This window comes from Xyrauchen texanus, chromosome 40, assembly GCF_025860055.1.
Source record: "Xyrauchen texanus isolate HMW12.3.18 chromosome 40, RBS_HiC_50CHRs, whole genome shotgun sequence".
Classification (NCBI taxonomy): Eukaryota; Metazoa; Chordata; class Actinopteri; order Cypriniformes; family Catostomidae; genus Xyrauchen; species Xyrauchen texanus.
In genome coordinates this window covers 27,518,677-27,539,018 of record NC_068315.1, presented here as the reverse complement: position 1 = coordinate 27,539,018, position 20,342 = coordinate 27,518,677, and the positions used below count along the sequence as shown (strand labels likewise).

The window sequence follows — 20,342 nt, the reverse complement described above, 5'->3', positions numbered from 1 at the left end:
GTGAAGCTGAAAAACAATTGCATTAAAAGTTGACTTACGTGGACTGTGAAATCGGCTTCATGTCCATCCTACTCGAACCCCTCTACACTGGTGCTGAAACCCGGGATTGCAAAGAAGACTGGCCGCAATGGACACCTCACCGCTGGGCGAAGTCACCCGAGCCCTGTCTAGCATCCAGGAAACCCATCATCAAGCCCTCCTCGCCCAGGAGCGGCATCTCCAGGAGCACCTCCAAACACAGGCCGTCGATCTACAAGCCTTATGGAGCTGGCTAGCTCCAGGCGGATCCTCTGCCATGACCCCAGAGACAGCGATGAAGCCACACCTCCTGCTCATAAAGATGTTCCCCTATGATGATCCGGACAATCCTGCCCACGAGCCCAGTGGGCCCTCCACCTGCTACCGCTAGATTATGTGAAGCTGTAGACCACTGTTCTGCAACGGGTTTCCCGCACCCCATAACAACACCACCAAACACTCACCCTGAGCGAAACCGGCCGCCCGTTCGCGTTTGCCCAGCAGCTCAGTGATGCCTGCTGAAAATGGGTGCTAGCCGAGGAAGGCTGTGGCATGGAAGAGGTCATCGAGCTGATGGTTCTGGAGTAGCTAACTGTTCGCCTGCCCCGAAGAACTGCAGAATGGGTCCAGTGCCATCGCCCCACATCCCTGGATGATACCGTCCAGCTGGCCGAAGCCCATGTGGCGGCCTACCCAGAAGCCAGCGAGCAATCCAGTTCTATCTCTCCCTCTTGTTTCTCCTCCTCCTCTTGTCCCTCCCTCTCCTCCCCCTCGCCCTATACCTGCTTTCCGTAAACGGGGAGCGGTTCCACCCAAACCGGTACCCAACCTTCGCAGGCTACACTATGCGCCAGCCCCAGTCCCTGCCCCTACCCCTTCCCAGGTTGATGTCTCCACCGCCACGAGTGCAACCAGGAAGCCTGGGCCTGTCTGTCGGAGTTGCAAGGAACCAAGACACATCCAAAACCAGTGACCAGTAATGAAGGCGGAGATGTGGATCTGGGTCCCCAACATGCCACAGACTGCCCCAATCAAGCAGGGACGTACGTATACCTGTAAAAATTACGGGGTGTACATACCAATCCCTGGTGAATTCGGGCTGTAATCAAACATCGATCCACTATGACTTGGACGTGAAGGTGATGGTGAGGTGTGTGCATGGGGATATTCACAAATATCTGTCTGCGGTTAATTCCCGCATCACCCATCCACTGATTTTGGGGACCAATTGGCTGGGGTTTAAAATATTATTAAAAGCATTGTGTGTGCATGGGTCCTGCAAACTGATGCAATGACTGGGGAGGCGGAGCCAGGGCTTTCCATGTCTGCTCAGTTTCAGTATGTCACAGGAAGGGAAACCTGTGGCACTCCTGCGCTGAGGGAGTTCCAGAAGGGTGATTTATCTCTAGAGCAGTAGTGTGACAAAACCCTTAGGCACACGTTTGACCAAGTGAGAGTAATCGATGGCCAGCATCTCCAGCCTGATGTTGCCCTCACATATCCGTATTTTTCAATTAATAGGGACCAATTGTAGCGAGTGATGCAGGACACTCAAACATATGAAAATACAACCCAGTTAATAGTCCTAAGGAGCCGTCAGGAAACACTTTTCCAGGTGGCTCACCATAATCCAATGGCAGGTCACTTAGGACAAGAGAGAACACCACCGTTTAATGGCCCAGTTTTATTGGCCATGTATTCACTGGGATGTATGGAGATGGTGTGCGGCATGCCGCGAATGTCAGTTGGTGAATCCACCGGCCACTCCAAGAGTGTCATTGCGGCCATTACTATTGATCAAGGCCCCCTTCGAAAGAATTGGTATGGACCTCATCAGGCCATTAGAGTGGTCAGCATGCAGATATTGGTTTGTATTAGTCCTGGTGGATTATGCAACGCAATATCCGGAAGCAGTGCCTTTAAACAACATCTCAGCATGCAGTGTTGTTGAGGCACTCTCCAAAATTATTTCCCAGGTGAGTATTCTGAAAGAAATCTTCAAGACCAAGGCACAACTTTTATGTCACGTACACTGCGCCAACTTTATGAATTGCTGGGAAAAGGGGTGGGGCACCAGCATTTATCACCCGCAAATTAATGGGCTGGTGGAATGATTAATCTAACCCTGAAAATATGATTTGTACAAGAGGACACTAGAAATTGGGACAAATGGCTGGAACCCCTATTATATGCAGTCAAGGAGGTCCCGCAAGCCTCCACAGGGTATTCCCCCTTCGAGCTCCTGTATGGACGTCGGCCCCACAGGGTGCTTGATGTCATACAGGAGGCATGGGAGGAAGGACCTTCCCAAATCAAAAATGTATTATGTCCTTGACCTTCAAGCAAAGCTACACACACTAGGTCGGTTGTCACAGCAAAATTTCCTCCAAGCTCAAGAGACACAAAACCGGCTCTATAATAGGGGTGCCCAGCTATGGGAATTTGCACCAGGAGACAAACTTGTATTACTCACCACATCGAGCTCAAAATTACATGAAAAGTTGTTCTGTGTATATTACCGGAAAGTCAACACGGTGTCTAAGTCTGATGCATACCCAATGCCCAATTGACAAACTGCTCGATCAGTTGGGTGCGGCTCAGTTTATTTAGATACTGAAAATGCCATTTTCCACACCGTTCAGATTGCACCATTTCGTCACTCTTCCATCTGGTTTGTTCGGGGGTCCTGCCATGTTCCAGCGCCTCATGGATAAGATTCTCCAACCACACGCTGCACATGCCGCTGCCTATTTAGATGACATCATCATATACAGTAATGACTGGCAGAGGCATATGCAGCATCTGAGAACCATCCTGAGGTCGCCGAGGCAGGCGGGGCTCATGGCAAACCTGAAAATTTCCCAATTGGACAGGTGGAAGTATGGTATCTAAGCTTTGACTTGGGTCATGGGCAGGTATGGCCTTAAATTGGCCATACCATAAAGACTGCGGCGATAGCAGCCTGCCCACGTCCCAAGACCAAAAAGGAGGTGAGACAGTTTATGGGGCTGGCTGGCGACTACCGAAGGTTTGTGCCTAGTTTCTCTGATGTCACCAGCCCCTTGACTGATCTCACTAAAAAGGGGGCATGGATCTGGTCCAGTGGACAGAGGCATGCCAACAAGCTTTTACGAGAGTGAAATTTGCACTCTGTGGCATACCGCTTCTACATGCTCCTAACCACTCTCTCCCCTTCATTTTGCAGATGGGTGGATCAGAGAGGGGGTTGAGGCTGTGCTCTCGCAAGAGGTGGAGGGGGTGGTGCTGCCTGTGCTGTACATTAGTTGCAAGCTCTCTTTGAGGAAGACTAAGGACAGCACGATTGAGAAAGATTGCCTTGCCATCAAGTGGGTGGTCCAAACCCTCTGCTATTATCTGCTGGGGTGGGCCTTCATCCTCTGCTCGGATCATTGGTACCTGGCACTTCAGCCCTTGGTTCACAGGCTGGGGCCACAGATGGTTGTGGCTGATTTTGTCTCCTGGAATGTGTGTGGGGGGAGTTTAGCAGGCCAGACGGGGCCTGGGCCTGAGTAAGGTGTGTCTGTCACTGGGGAGAGAGGAAGCGGTAAGGTCCATCACCTGGTGATTGTTAACATTAAACACCTGTGTCTCATTTCAGTGACAACAGAGCAACAGACAGACAGAGAGAGACCAGTGACGCTGTGTGTGTGCTGTAAAATATTTAGTTGTGAAGCTGAAAAACCAATACTTTGCTGTAACGCTGAAAAGCCAATACTTTATTGTGAAGCTGAAAAACAACTACATTAAAAGTTGACACACATGTACTGTGAAACCGACTCCCATGTCCTTCCTACTCAAACCCCTCTACATGCTGCATTTCACTTCTAGTTCTTGATATTAGTGCTGCCTTTGACACAATAGATCATGACATTCTCTTGAATAGGCTAAAGAATTATGTTGGCATTAGTGGACTTGCAGTAGCATGGTTCAGGTCCTATTTATCAGACCGCTACCACTTTGTATGTTTAAACAAGGAATTTTCAAATCGAACAAAACTTAAGTATGGAATGCCACAGGGATCATTTTTAGGGCCTCTGTGTTTCTCCTTATATATGCTTCCTCCATGATATATCATCAGGAATCATGGAATAAGTAATGCCGATGATACCCAACTTTATATTTCTTCTAAATCCGATGAATTTTCACAAATCTCCAAATTATCAGAGTGTATCAATCAAATCAAAGATTGGATGGCCAGAAATTTCCTTCTACTCAAATTCAGACAAAACAGAGGTATTAGCCACTAAAATATAATTTGACTGTCGATGGATGTACTGTTACGTTGTCTTCTACAGCAAAGAACTTGGTGTTATATCTGACGAATCTGTCCTTTGAAAATCTAATTTCCGATGTTTGTAGAACAGCATTCTTCCACCTCAGAATTATTGCTAAGTTACAACACATGCTCTCTGTTGCTGATGCCAAAAAGCTAATCTGTGCGATCATGACCTCAAGACTAGATTATTGCAATGCATTACTGGAAGGATGTACTGCAAATTCAATAAATAAATGTCAATTGGTTCAAAATGCAGCTGCCAGAGTGCTGACTAGAACCAAGAAATATGATCATATTAGCCCAATTTTATAGTCATTACATTGGCAATCTGTCAAATTTCATTTTAATTTAAAAATTCTGTTAACTACATACAAAGTTTTGAATGGTCTAGCTTCACAGTACTTAAGTGACCTTCTACCATGCTATATTCATTACGATCACAAAATTCTGGCCTGTTAATAGTTCTGTAATGGTTTGGCAGAAGGAGGCAGACGAGGATTGAGGATCTGCAGTTCTTTAATGAGATGAACAAAAGGGTGAACAGGATAACTAAAATAAAACAACACCAGGAACAAACAAAACAACCACGAGGGGAAAACACAACATAAACATAAAAAACCATCGACGGAGCATACCATAACATGCACAAACATCAACGATCGACAAGGGAATGGAGAACAAACAGGGTTAATATACATTGGAGACATGATGATGACAAACAACAATCAGGTGAGCACAATGACACAGGGCTGACAGTGATGAGGGCCGGGGTTAACAGGGTTAACAGAATTTTTAAATTAAAATGAAATTTGACAGATTGCCAATGTAATGACTATAAATCATGGGAAGTGTATTTTTAGACAAAGACAAGTGAAACCCAGGGCAGACAACAAGGGAATCGTGACAAGTTCCTAGAATATCGAACTCCACAAAATGAGGTAGATCTTTTTCTTTAAGGCTCCAAATCTATGGAATAGTCTCCCTAACACTGTTTGGGATGCAGACACACTCACTCAGTTTAAGTCTAGACCAGGGTGCCCAATACGTCGATCGCGATCTACCAGTCGATCGCAAAGGCAATGCTGGTAGATCGCACAAAATGTAAATGTACTTTCGTAAAATTTTTATAAAAATAAATATTATGTCATTCCTTCTTTTAGTTTCTGTCTGACTTGCACTTGACGAGTAAATATTGACCAGGCGAGGTTTTGTTTATTCAGTTGCCATGACAAGGACTTCTGAGAACAGAGCGCGAAATTGCAATGCTACTGCCCGAATTAGGCAAAACTGACTGGAATCAGACAGTTTTGCCTAATCCGGGCAGTAGAATTTCGCACTCTGTTCTCAGAAGTTCTCAGAAGTTCTTGCAAACCTAGTTGTCATGGCAACTGAATAAACAAAACCTCACCTGGTCAATATTTACTCGTCATCAGAATAAGGTAATTGCCCTGGCTATTGTAATCTATTGTGATGTAGGTGTTTTGGGTTTAGTTTAGTTTTAAAACTGAATGATATCAACATTAAACATTATTTTTTTTTTTTTTATTAATTAGAAGATGAATTCCATGTAGGGATACATGCAGTAGTCCCAACAAGCATTTTCTTATTTTAAATGAAACTGTGTTTTTTTAGTTGGTAGATCTTATTGAGTTGGTCATTTAAAAGTAGATCATCACACAAAAAAGTGTGGGCACCCCTGGTCTAGACTAAAGACTAATCTATTTAGCCAGACATACACCTAACTTATCCATCAACTCACAATAAGGCTGCTTCAGTTAGGTCTGCCAGAACTTGCTGTCTAGCCAGAGGGGAACTGGCCACCACAGTGAGCCTGGTTACTCCCAAGGTTATTTTTCTCCATTAAACAACATCCTTGCCACAGTTGCCTTTGGCTTGCTCACTTGGGTTCTAAATACAATTATTATTTAACTATTTAATTGTTTATTTTTATACACAATTTACAATAATATTTAATCAAACTACATAATGATAACTAAGACTTTATAGATACAGTTTCATTTTCTGTTAAAGCATGATTTTCTGTAAAGCTTCTTTGAAACGATGTGTGTTATGAAAAGTGCTTTATAAATAAAAATGACTTGACAACTAAGGGGCTGTTTAGACAGAACACCTTCTGCTAATTTGTTTTTTAAAAAGCGCAATATAGCAGAATGTAGGTGTCAAGAAATATTTAAAAGTTGACATTCTCTTTTACCTCTCACGGCATTTTAAATTTGGCACTCCTCCACGAGACTCTGAAAAAAATGTTTTATCTGGCGCAATGGCCAAAGATGTCCGGACACCAAAACGTGTTCAGTGTGAATGGCCCTTAAGAGTTTATACATTAAGCTTTTCAGGCTAAATTAATAAAAGTTTAATACTTTTGGGTCATAGGGCTTAGAAAAACCCTAACAAGCATGTTTGAGGAATAATAAATGTAGTGCTGCCTTGCAAGCATTGATGATTCTTGTCAAAAGTATGGCTTATACATGAGAAAGGATATGAATGTATAAGAATTTTGATGGCTCCTCTCCTGACGAGACTAAAAGGACTGATAAGAAACAGTGCTGGTTCGGCAGTGAACCTGAAGATTGTGTTTCCCTTGGTTATCACAATAAAAGTCTGCAAATGAGAGTGAGTTTAATGCAGAGGTTTGGGACCAGTTATAAACACCAGATAAAAACAGGTTTAGCTTTAAATAGAGTGAACCTGAAAAACATGTAGGGAGTGAGACTGACTTTCTGTGCTTTGTAGAAAGGGTCTATATCCTCTAGAGGGGTGTTGAGAAGATCCCCTGGTGGGTCACCATAGATCATGGGCAGGTTCTTCCCAGCCTGCAGGTCACTGCTCGGTGCCTGTGGTTCCTCCACAACCCCCTCTGCCTCCTCCTTGTTTAACTTCTCCTGGATGAGCCTTTCGATCTCTGCCAGAGACTCCGGGGTGAAGTGGCGGAACACATCAGTGCCTGTGGGAGGGAGCAAGCTTGCCATCTTGGCATCGCGAATCGCTGCACCAAGTTCCTGAGAGAAAGGAATGCACTGAATCATAAAGCACAGAAGATGAATGCAACTTGAGGGAAAGTGTAATGATGTGTGAAAAATGTATGAAATTATATAGTTTTTCATAGTAGTAATTCTACTCAAAGACTGTTTGGCAGACACAGAAGTTTCTATTATCAGCTGAGTAAATGTGCAATGACAGAAAAAAGTGAAAACCTAGGTCAGAGAGAGGTGCCACAATTCAAAAATACCCTTAAAATAAGAAGGTTATTAGTTATAATTGTGAATGCACACTTCAATTCTATTCAAACCCATCAAGGATGGGTTTGAAAGACCAGAAGTGCAAGCTCATGCAAAGAAATTTCACACTATGTTGCAGATGAAAGTTCAAGTTTGATGAGCTCTTACTAGCGAATTTGTATGACAAGAAGAAGCGTGACCAATAGAAGATCAAATGTCACACCAGTGGCATAGCCAAGTGTGGGCCTGGGCTGACTCAAATTAGACCCAGGCCCACCCAGAATATTAGAGATTATTCTTTTACTAAAAATATATATTTACAAAATAGTTAAAATTATTTCTGAAAGTGTAAAATAAATTTTTTAATGCACCACTTCTTCAAATTTGGTTGAAAACTTGGAACGGAGGCAACTGAGACTTGTCCTCCACCACCAGGATTGAGGTGAGTAACCGTGCCACCACGAGGATTTAGAGCACACTGGGAATTGGGGAGGAAAATAAATAAATAAATAAACAACAACAACAAAAAAAAAGCTGCACTACGGAGCTGTGTGCTCTTTAGTAACAGGAGTCATGATGTGCTATTTTATTTCTTTTTGAGTTTTCTCCCCTTTTTCTCCTCAATTTGGCATGCCCAATTCCCAATGCTCTCTACTTCCTCATGGTGGCGCAGTTACTCGCCTAAATCCTGGTGGTGTAGGACAGATATAGTTGCATCCACTTCTGAGACAGTCAGACAACGCATCTTATTATGTGGCTTGCTGAGCGTGTCACCACAGAGATTTAGCACATGTGGAGGTTCACGCTATTCATCTTGGTGTCCACGCACAACTCACTGAGAGTGAGAACCGACATATTGCAACCATGAGGAAGGTAACCCCACATGACTCTACCCTGCTTAGCTGCTTAGGAAGACTAGATTTGATCTCGCGGCTCCAGGGGTGGTAGTCAGTGTCTTTGCTGGCTGAGATACCCAGGCCTCCATGACGTGCTTTTATCATGTTGATATTATTTAATTGGTTTAAACAATTATGACCAAGATATTATTTACTTTGAGGAAGATGAACAAAACTCTTAATTACATATTTTATTATGATTAATCAAGTATTTTATCGACTAAACATTCACAGACCTGCCAACCATGGGAAAATATTTTGAGTACCACAATAGTGTAACCCTAAGTTCACATGCTTTTACACCACTTTGCTTGGCACACGGTAATTTCCCTACTCACCACCATATCATCAAGTTATTCAACATATAAATCGGCTATGAAGAAAACAATACAATCATATATTCTTGAGAAGAACTCTTTTAATATTTTACAAACTTGCACTGCACTGGGCTATATTATAATATACAGTGAAAGTCAAAATTTTCAGTACACCTGCTTAAAAACATTTTTTTATGATGAATATTTCATTGTATGATATGTGTGCTTATACAAACTGATAACCATATGTGAACTGCATTCAGTTATTTAATAAAAATGGAAATAATGTCTTTCTCTTTCTCTATCTCACCAACATCACCAGAATTCTTTTTTATTAATAATAATGAATACTATTATATGACATTAAATTAACCTAGCCCTTAAATTTATCACAATACATTTAGACACTACTATATCTATACACCTATAATTACGGTTTTTTTTTGTGTGTGTGTTTTGTTATGTGTGTATGTGTATGTATATGTATATGTATACATGTATTTCACTTGTCCCTTACTTGTATAAGCTGCTATGTCTTGTTAATTTGTGTTTTGTTAATAAAAAAATAAAAAAAATGGAAATAATGTATTTTTATATATAGTAATATATGTTTTCATTTGAAAGTATTTACAGAAACTTGTGTTGTAATGTAAAAACCAAGTTTCTGTTGAGGATTTCCATTTTATTTAATAATTAAATAATTGAATCAGCTTATATAGACACACATATTATAGGCCTAATGGAAAAATAGGTAGCCTATTCCAAAAATATATATAGAAATATGGGAATTTGTAACTAGAGGTTTAGCCACTTTATTACCTGAAGCTCCTTGGGTGTCAAAATTGTAATTGCACAATATGCAAAATGCATGAGGCACGGCCATTGCTCCTGATTCTTTGTGAGGAACTTCTGAAGTAGGGATGGGCGGATTGATCCTAAAAGTATCGATACTTCCGATACTGATGTTTATCGAAAATATCGATCCTCACACAAAATATGGATTCTAAATTATTTGTTTATTTTTTTGACTAGGGATATTATTATTTGGTTATCACGAACAATAACCATAAGCTTCAAAGTGAAATAAAATGGATTAGGCTATATTAGCAAATACTAGTGCAGGATGGGAACTGTTTCTTCTACATTCATAAATGCTGAAAGACACAAGCAGACAAGCGCTTGTGACGTCACAAGACTCGTTCAAACAAGAGGTATCAGCACCTGTTAGAGGTAATGAAAGAAAATCAGAATAACAGCTTCTGGTGTGTAGTCTATGGCATATATACATCATATGCCATCCTATCTGTTTTAGGATTTTGCATATGCCCACATGAAATAATTGATTACACGTGCGGCTGCCAGAAAAATGAGCATTTGACCCAGAACTTTTTCAATCTAAAAATAAAATAACAGAGATTTTCTAAATGCGCACGGAGATGCACTGGGGAGCACTGGCAAGACAGACAGTCGGACTGAGCTGATCCACCAATCAGAATGTTCATTTCAGTCGCGATTGGATATTTACTAACAATCATATTTTCCATTTCAGTAAGGCGCGGGACATTTCCAGCATCTGACACTCAAGCATCCCTGGAAAAACTATAATTTGCACTGCATATTTATTTCCCTGCTAAACGCAAATATATGTATATACATTTAAATGTAACTTATGCAATTGAACTTTGTGAAAATACTGCATGTTGTTGCACCCCTGATAGATTTTGATGCTCCTTTTTTCTTTTTGGCCTTTACTGCTGTCCGTGGAGCCTTTTTCTAGTGATATCAAATAATTTATATTTCTAAGTAGGAAAATAATTTCACTCTACACAGAAAAGTACAAAATATTATACAAATAAATAAAAAAACATAAATTTTTATGTAGGCTATATATGGTAATACAAGATAAAGTGTACGTGAACATTACTACACTCATATTAATGCTTAACAGTTTATTGCATATTATGAATTAGTTTATTAGTTAGAATAATAAAGTATTAACAATTTTCATAGTAGTCCTAGCATAATAAAAGGAACAATAATTACACCTATTAATTTAAATACATATTTAACATGAAGTTACTATACCATTGAACCCATTGATATACTACAATAATATTGTAGTATAGTAACCATGTTTAATTGTGTGGTAACTATGGTTTAACTAAATACCATGGTTAAACTATACTGTATTACTGTAGTGAAATGGTTATTTTTTGTAAGGGTAAACAAAACAGAAGTCTAATCATTTTCTGTTTAGGCAAATAAAAAAAAAATAATGACTTGAATAATGACAAAAAATATTATTTAAAATTACCTATTTTATCCAAAGTAATCGCAAAAATTTTTATTTAACAGAAGTATCGTATCGGTATTGGTACTGACAATATTGGACTTGAAATTATTGGTATCGGATCGAAAAGAAAATAAGTGGTATCGCCCATCCCTATTCTAAGGAACTTTCGCTTCTTTTTAGGTCTGTTGCTCTATCTCTCCCTGTCAGTGTCCTCCTCATCTGACGTCATAATTATTTTAACTGCAAGGCACACACACCTCCCGGTAAATTTCTAGGTAACGTTATTTATGCGGCACATGCGCTTGCATTTTTCATCCTGACATGTACACGGTGACGGGTTTGGCTCCTATAATAATTATGAATACGGTACAATGGAAAATCAGGTTTAACAATCTGTGACACACGGACCATATAACTTAACGTTACATTGCCAGCTTAAATGCCTCGTGAACAAGCAAGCTAGCTTGTAAATTACATAACATTAGGCTAACGTTATTAGTGTTAAATATTTTCCCAAGTTTGAAAGGTCTGCATGCATTAAGTTAACTCAGTTCACAATTTCAACTTTTCACATCCACCCAGCCCGTTTACCTTTGTAAAGGAGTTAAAAGCACCATCCTCACTTGAGGAACGAGCCAGACAGAGGAAGAAAGAGAGGGATAAACAGGGTTTCTGCAGGTATCATCAAATCTAATTTAATACTTTTAATGCCTTTTTAATGCCATTTTAACATTTTTAATGCCATACATGACCCATGACTAACCACGTATGTATGTATATATACACACACACACACACACGCACACACATATACATATATATCTACACACACACATATAAACATACATATATGTGTCACAAACGCTTTCGAGAGCACCTCCGCGGTCGGCCACCGGAGATCCGATTCACCTGAGTTCTAATTATCCACATACCGGGCTTTATCAATCCACAGCTGATCCCCATTTCATCTCCCTCTATTTAAGCTACACGCAGTCACACACTTGGGGCGAAGTCTTGTTTGTTCCGGCTACACTACTGAGTGTTCTACTACCATTCCTGTTTGATTATCTGCCTACCGACCTTGCTTTCCCTGTTGTCTACTATTGTTTACTGCCTGCCTACCTGAACCTTGCCTGTCTCTTCGTGATTGCCCTTGCTTCCTGCCCTGACATCCTGCTTCCCTCGCAACGCTCCTGCTCTGCCTACGTTTGCCCTGATTCCCCATTGCTTGACCACTGCTTGCATATATCTGTGAGTTTCAATAAAAACACTGCTTATGGATCCCAGCCTACCTGAGTCTCTGTTACAGAAGACTTCGCCAAACATCGATCCAGCGGTGATATCACGTATGGCTGAAGAGCTCACCACCCAAGCGAATCAGCTATCTGCACAACACCATCAACTCGGCCATCTGACGACCGCCGTGGATGAAATTATGCGGGCTGTACAAGCTCTCAGCCAGCCAGCACCGGCGCCCACCACGCCTCCAGCCAGCCCAGCGGCCGACGCCGTTCCTCACTACCAACCGATCACCGGCCCTCGCCTCGCACATCCCGAGAAGTTTGACGGTACGCCCTCGAAGTGCAAAGGCTTCTTCATGCAGTGCACGGTCTTCCTCTCTCAACAACCGGCACTTTACCCCACCAATGAGAGTAAGATCCTCTTTGTATGTTCTGTGCTCACGGGCCGAGCTCTCGATTGGGCTACCGCGATCTGGACCAACAAGGGTTTCGCCCAGTCAACCTACGAATCCTTCTTGGACAGCCTGAAAACCGTCTTTGACCACCCCGAGAGCGGTAAAACCCGGGCGAACAGCTGCTAGCCCTGCGTCAGGGAAATCGCACGGCAGTGGATTACGCACTTTCCTTCCGCACCCTCGCTACGCAGACGGGCTGGCCGGAAAGCCCCCTCAAGCTCCACTTTCGACAAGGGCTGAGTGCCGAGCTTCAGTCTGAACTGGCCTGCCGCGACGAAGGTATGTCTCTTGATCAATTCATCACTCTCGTCATACGCCTTGACAACCTCATCCGCTCCAGGTGGTCAACCCGGTGGTTCGCGCCAGCAGCTCCGACTCGCTTATTCCACGAGGAACCCGAACCGATGCAGGTCGGTCGGACCCATCTCTCTCACGAAGCGAAGGAACGCCGCCTCTCGCACAACCTCTGCCTCTACTACGGCCAAGCGGGGCATCTACGTGCCAACTGCCCGCGACGCCCCCTACAGTCCGAGAGTCCATCCAGAGAGACCGGCCCTCCGCCCTCGAGGTTGACCCCGGCGCCGACCAGGTCCTCGCTTCAGGAGCCGCTCATAGGAGGGGGGGTTCTGTCACAAACGCTTTCGAGAGCACCTCCGCGGTCGGCCACCGGAGATCCGATTCACCTGAGTTCTAATTATCCACATACCGGGCTTTATCAATCCACAGCTGATCCCCATTTCATCTCCCTCTATTTAAGCTACACGCAGTCACACACTCGGGGCGAAGTCTTGTTTGTTCTGGCTACACTACTGAGCGTTCTACTACCATTCCTGTTTGATTATCTGCCTACCGACCTTGCTTTCCCTGTTGTCTACGATTGTTTACTGCCTGCCTACCTGAACCTTGCCTGTCTCTTCGTGATTGCCCTTGCTGCCTGCCCTGACATCCTGCTTCCCTCGCAACGCTCCTGCTCTGCCTACGTTTGCCCTGATTCCCCATTGCTTGACCACTGCTTGCATATATCTGTGAGTTTCAATAAAAACACTGCTTATGGATCCCAGCCTACCTGAGTCTCTGTTACAATATGTGAGTGTGTATACATATATATATATATATATATGTGTGTATATATATATATATATATATATACACATACACACACACGCGTATATATATACACACACATATACAAACAATATATTTTTAAAAAGCCCATGTCCCAATTGTAACCATTCAATTTGACAATGATGCAATGATGATAATCTTGGATATTTAAGACAATCTACATAATTTAAATAAACTGTATCACTCAGAACTGAATTAGAAATGGCTCAGGAGACACCTTGAAATATAAAAATGTATTTGCTGATATGTCAAATTGAATTTAACATAGTACCAATCAACTAGATATTGAATGCTATAGGCATACTGAAAAATCAGTCCATGACTGGAAAAAAATCCATTATGTTTCTGTTTGTGTAAATTGTACCGCCATCGAATACACATGACCTCCTTCAACTATAACCACAAATTCTATCAGTCTGAACAGAGAAGAAAAAACTCTGAACTTTTTAAGGCTGGAACCTAATGTATGCAAAATTCAAGTGCTATAGAAATTACAGTTTTAACTTTGTGTAAATAAGAGAATTAATCCATTGCATTAGTTCGCTCACTTTTAGTTCCAACTCTGACTCAACATTTTTCAATTCATTTCATTTGTCCTTGTTTCTCCTCATAGTATTAGATTTTGTAATCATTTGAGCCATGAGTGTGTTAGATTTGTTTTTGGCCTGCTCAGCTAGTTGATTGACATCATTCTGAAGGCTGTCGCACATCTCCATTAACACATCCCTTTTCTTTTTCAGTTCTTCCAGCTCATCTTCCAAAGCTTTTCTCTTAAGTCCATGCATGGCACCCTCTACAGAAGCCAGTAGTTCACAATTGTCCTGCATTGTTAATCTCAGAAATCAGTTTATTTTTTAAGTATAGGGCAAGTCCACATTTTAAAATGTAGCTGGTTTTGTCCTTTCCACATGTGAAAGATTTGACTATTTTCGAATTAGGAAACATTTCCTGGAACAACTCAGAAACACCTTCATTTGATGCGTATGAGTGGTGCTGCACCTCTGCCTGCACCGTCGCATTCGAACCAAACGCTGCTCAAAGGTCGATCGATTTTCCTTCGGTAGTGGCTCCGCAGGAAGCGGTGGTCACTACAGCAGCAGTTGTGGTGGTAGTGGTAGTTGCTGAAGATGTTACTTTGTCGGTCACGGCGAAGTAACGTGAGAGTTCATTGCTGTCTGCCTTTTACAGCCGATTTGTGGCCATCGGACTGCATAAGAGATTTAACAGCTCCATGTTGACAACCAACCATGTAAGCAACCATGTCCTAAATTCTTTGTCTTCTAGCCACATTTTCTGGAATTTGCACTTATCCATTTCTTTGCAACTTTACTAAATTTACGTTCTCTGTTCTAACTCCTACAGGTCCCAGCCCGCTGCTGTCCAAACATCCAGCATTACATCAATTTTGCACTGGCCGGAGGCAATTACCAAACTGGATCCGCGTATTTATCACACCAATGTACATATGTTGCGACAGCAAATAAAAGTTATTAATTGTGAAGGCTATATTCAAAATAAATTGGTAATATTATTTTTTCAAAACTGTCTACAATTTTTAATGCCTGTTGGAATAACATTGAATGCTTTTTAATGCTATTTAAGGCCTTCATTTTCGCAAAATCCATTTAATGACTTTTAATGCTTTTGAATGCCCCGCGGAAACCCTTATAAAACCTATTTTGTGTTGCTATTGATTTGCAATCTCTTGAAATTATTGACATCCCCACTTGAACCCAGCGCTATGATTGGTCGAACTCTTCTTCTGCTCTTTAGCAGGCTAGATGCTGCTGCCTCTTGCTGTTAGACTTGAGTACTGCACATGCACAATTTAACAAAAAGGCGTAACCAGCTTTTTGCGTAGTTTAGAGTGACAGATCGAACCAGCATACTTTGATGTCAAAATGCGTACTTGCTATGCAAAATGCGTACAGGTTGGCAGATCTGCATTTATGTTTGTATTGTACTACAATTCTACAGCCTAAGTGGACAATGCAAATGAAACGTAATACTATAATAGTAGGTCTTTGCACTGCAAACAATAAGACTGTAATATAAAACCCCCAAAAAGAGGATTCAATAATGATGGGGATGTGCAAAATGTACAAAACATGTGTGAAACTGTAACATACCAAACTTTAATTAAATATTCAAACATTAAAAAAATGATTAACATTTTCCAATGTAAAAATGTAGCAAACATATACATACTGTCCTTGTTGTGAAAAACCTGTGCTCCTAAAATAATAATGAATAGACTGAAGTATAAGCTACTTTTTAGAAGTTAGCCTACTGTATTGTGAATTCTTCATGCTATAGAGACTTAGAGTAGGGATGTGCAAAATACAATTATTTCAAAATCAATTAGTCAGTGGGTTATATCGACGTTTAGTTGACTAGTCGGTCAATAATGCCCTGTATAATTAGGCTGGAGTAATTTCCAAAATAATAGTGTATAATAGTAATAAAAGAAATGGAAGCATAGCTGTACAGTAGTTCATAATCCAGCATCTTCTTTATAACTCTGCAGCTGTCAGTAATTGCTCGTTATGCGCATTGTTTTCACATATGCGTTTTTTCGCTCACTTACACGTGAGTGAGACACACAATCATATTTATGCTATGCCTTTTGTTTTTCAAGCAAACAATCGCCTCATATTTGTATTATACAACGCTGGTTTACTATGGATCTAGCAGCTATGGAACTGCTCTCTCTAAGGCAAGGAAGCAATACCATTGAGCAATACACAGCAGTTCTACATGCTCACACAACTACTGGTTTGGACTCAATGAGCCTGTGAAATTCTGCCTGCCTGGAGGCAATTGTGAACTCTCCTTGGTAGAATTTATTGATTATGTGTACCACCTCTGCAGTATTCAGCACTCCCTCACCTGAGACGATGGGCTCTAAGAGGAGGAGGAGAAGAGGGAAAAAGTTATCTAACTCGGTGGTCCCAACTACGTTAGTCCCGCTGGTATCAACCTCGGTGGTTCCAGCTTCGGTGGTCCCAGCTTTGGTGGCCCCGGTGGGCCCTACCTCAGTGGTCTCATCCTCGGGAGACCAGGAGACCATGCCCCCTACATTGGAGATGCAAGCGCTCTCGGCCACAGAGGCAGTTCCCTTGCCACTGCAAGTGCTCTCGGCCACAGAGACCATTACCTTGCTGCTGCCAGTGCTCTCGGCAATGAAGGCAGCTTCCTTGCCACTCCAAACTCTCTCGGCCAAGGAGGCCGCTCCTCTATCGCTGCCAGTGCTCTTGGCCATGGAGGCCATTCCCTTGCTGCTGCCAGTGCTCTCTGCCATGAGCCAGTATCCACACCTCCCTCGGCCTCAACCAATGAGTTCCCAGTGGCTGCGCCCCGGAGTCTCTGGCTGATCCGCCAGCTCCACCCCCTGAGTCTCTGGCTGCTTCATCTCCTGAACCTCCCGCTGCTCTGCCAGCTCTGCCCCCCGAGTCTGCATCTGCTCTGCCTCCTGCGGCTCCACCCGCTGAGCCTCATTCTGTTCTATCCCCTGAGCCTCCAGCAGCTCTGCCCCTGAAACTCCAACTTTTTTGGCCTCTGAGCCCTCTGAGTCCCCAGCTTCCCTGGCCTCTGAGCCCTCTGAGACCGCAGTAACCCTTGCCTCTGAGCCATCTGAGTCCCCAGCTACCCTGGCCTCTGAGCCCTCTGATTCCCCAGCTGCCCTGGCCTCTGAGCCCCCTGAGTCCCCAGCTACCCTGGCTTCTAAGTCCTCTGACCCCCTAGTTCCTTATAATTACATGAAAGCTTAATTTTCTATATGAAAAGACATGAAACCATTTTGTGAGAAAGGCCCAGAGAAGTAGTCTGAATCAACAATCAAACTCTGGGTCATGGGCCAGCACACTTCCGCTGCGCAAGTTGCTCTAGGTATAACCTCTCAGCCGAGTGCCCCTCCTTGTGTTTCTCCCCCTCAGTGCACGGAGGTGGGAGACACACAGGATCGGATGCAGTATGAGTCTGTTGTAAAACAACAGCTGTACTCTAATCTAAACACGCTGTTGAAAAGTCAAAATATCTCTCATGAGAACACTCCCTAAGCAGACTGTCGAATCGATCCCCCACCTGTTAGCTCTGTCCATCCGTTTCCATTCGCACAAGTCCTAAATGGTTACAAAATATCTCTCGCGGTGACAGAAGCAATGGCTATCCGTAAAGAACTTCCAAACCCCGTTAAGAACCCACATCAGTATGTGGCGGCGCTTAAACGTCTGACTTCCTATAATCAGCTTACAGGCAGAGACTATCGTTTCAACCTCTCCAAAACTCTCCCTTCGGAATACAATGAATGTGAGTTGACAGAAGAGGTGCCAGCACTAGAGCCAAAAATGACAGATCACTGTTCAAAATGCATGCTTTTGTTATCATTCCTAATTCACCATTCTCATAAATTTGGTGCAAAAATTGTTTTTTATGATAACTCTGTACATCTCGTTTTTCCAGCAGTTCTTTCTCTCACTACAGACACAGGAAATGCCGAGAAACACAGACTGAAGAGACACAGGAAGTAGCTAACTTTAACCCAAAGTTGTAGGCTGCCCACAAAGATGAGGCAGGACTTTTTGACGTCATTCTGTACAAAGCAGCACTACAAACTATTGTAAACAATATGCTCTCTCTGCTGAGAAAGAGGAAGGTATTCGACCAGTTTTTGCTGAACTACTCCAGCAGGGTATCCTGGTTCCCACTCACTCACCATACAAAAGAAAGCAAATGGTACTTGGAGATGAACGAAGGACCTTAGGAAGTTCAATAGTTTGATTAAGCCATTATATCCTATTGTTCCGGACGTGCAGACTACCATTAATTCTATTCCATCTATTCATGAATACTTTACAGTGATTGATATATGTTCTGCTTTTTCAGTGTGCCAGTGGATCCTGTGACACAACCACTGTTCGTATTCACACAGGATGGGATCCAATACACGCGGACACACCTTCCTCAAGGGTTCAGAGATTCCCCGGCTGTTTTCTGCTGTAGCGCTCAACGCCCTGAAAAATGCACAACTATAATAATCTAACAGGGAGTTAGGGAGCTGATTAAGGGAAAGTAGGCATGTAACGATTCACTCAACTCGCGATGCGATACAATTCACGATACTGGTTTCACAATATGATTTTCTCACGATCTTTTTTAACAAAATGAGATTTAAGATAAATGAAAAAGTGTCCTTTTATTATTTCTCACTCAGACAAAATGCTGCACATTTCTTTGTGAAACTGAAATATCTTTGTCAAATAACAAAACTAAATTGAAAAAAATAAATAAAAAAATAATACGAATAAAATAAATCTGTTCATATAAACAAACTAAGGCTTTGCCTGTGCTCTTTCCTAGCTTAGAATGTTTTTTTTTTACATGGTTTTTTAAAGAAATATCAGCATATCCACATTTTCTGGCAGAAGCTGAGATCTCTGCACATTCACAATGTCCCCTGCTGATGAAAAAACCCTTTCACTAGGGACAGAGGTGGCTGGTGTGGAGAGATATGCTTTTGCTATACTGGATCGCAGTGGGTATAGCCTAGCATTCTCTTTCCACCACTTGAGTGGACAGCTATTGAGCGAAATGGATGTTTCAGCTCTGTACTTATTCATTTCTGCATCAATCTGACTGATGTGCTGTGCAACTGGTTCATTGAAATTCCCTCCAAGGAGATCTTCCAATGCTGTTTTCTTGGAAGGAGGTTGTTCAGCTCAGCTCTTGCTCTGTCTGTCTGGTCAAGAGGCTGTTCTGCTGCAGGGGGGTGGCCACTGGCACCTTCTTTGCCCTCATCCTGCACAGAGGAATAGCAGAAATAAAAACACTAAGTAAAATCTAAGTACAACATTGACAGGGGTTTCACATTGTTATAAAGGCAAGATTTTAATATAATTTGTTATAATTTGTTATCATTACTCTTAAGAGTTAACACAAACACATTTAGTAAAATATGCCATAATAATCAACAAATTATTAAAAAATAAATACAAGTAAAATGCAGAACCAGGTACAATACCTGGTTCTGCAACATCAGCACAGCTTTCTCCTTCAGTCTGTGGAATACATCCTCATGTTGGTCTTTCTCTAGATGAGGCAGAGCCTGGAATCTGGGGTCTAATGCAGCCGCTTGCTGTTCGAGATAGCATTCGATGATATCCAGACTGCAATTCCAGCGCGTAGCGACATCAATGATTAACTTATGCGCTGGAAGCTCCTGTAGTATCTGTTTGGCTGTGAGCGCAGCTGTGGCTGTGGAGCTTCGGTGAAAGAAGGCAGCAATACGCCTCACTCTGCCCAACAAACAGCTCACGCGGTGCACACTCAAACCCGCTTGGCTGGCTAAGTTCAAAATGTGGGCAAAACACCTGACATGGGGGGCCAGCCCAGCCTCTCTGACAACAGCATCCATATTCCTCGCGTTGTCCTTGACCACAGCAATTCCATGGTTGGCCTTTTGA

At 42.4% G+C, this 20,342-nt stretch overlaps 1 protein-coding gene across 2 annotated transcripts in view; it reads right to left on the bottom strand.

Moving 5' to 3' along the window:
• The window catches only part of LOC127633406 (sodium channel protein type 4 subunit alpha A), a 126,882-nt gene that overhangs the window by 67,259 nt on the left and 39,281 nt on the right, over window positions 1-20,342 (bottom strand). Inside the window, exons 2-3 of one of the 2 annotated variants that reach the window (XM_052112477.1) lie at window positions 7,054-7,335; window positions 6,819-6,937 (exon numbers count right to left, since the gene is read on the bottom strand). The exons of the other annotated variant lie outside the window; for it this stretch is intronic. Coding sequence (XP_051968437.1) covers window positions 6,819-6,937; window positions 7,054-7,305 — 371 coding nt within the window. The 5' untranslated portion in view covers window positions 7,306-7,335. The remainder of the gene's footprint in view (window positions 1-6,818; window positions 6,938-7,053; window positions 7,336-20,342) is intronic. 2 annotated transcript variants of the gene reach the window in all.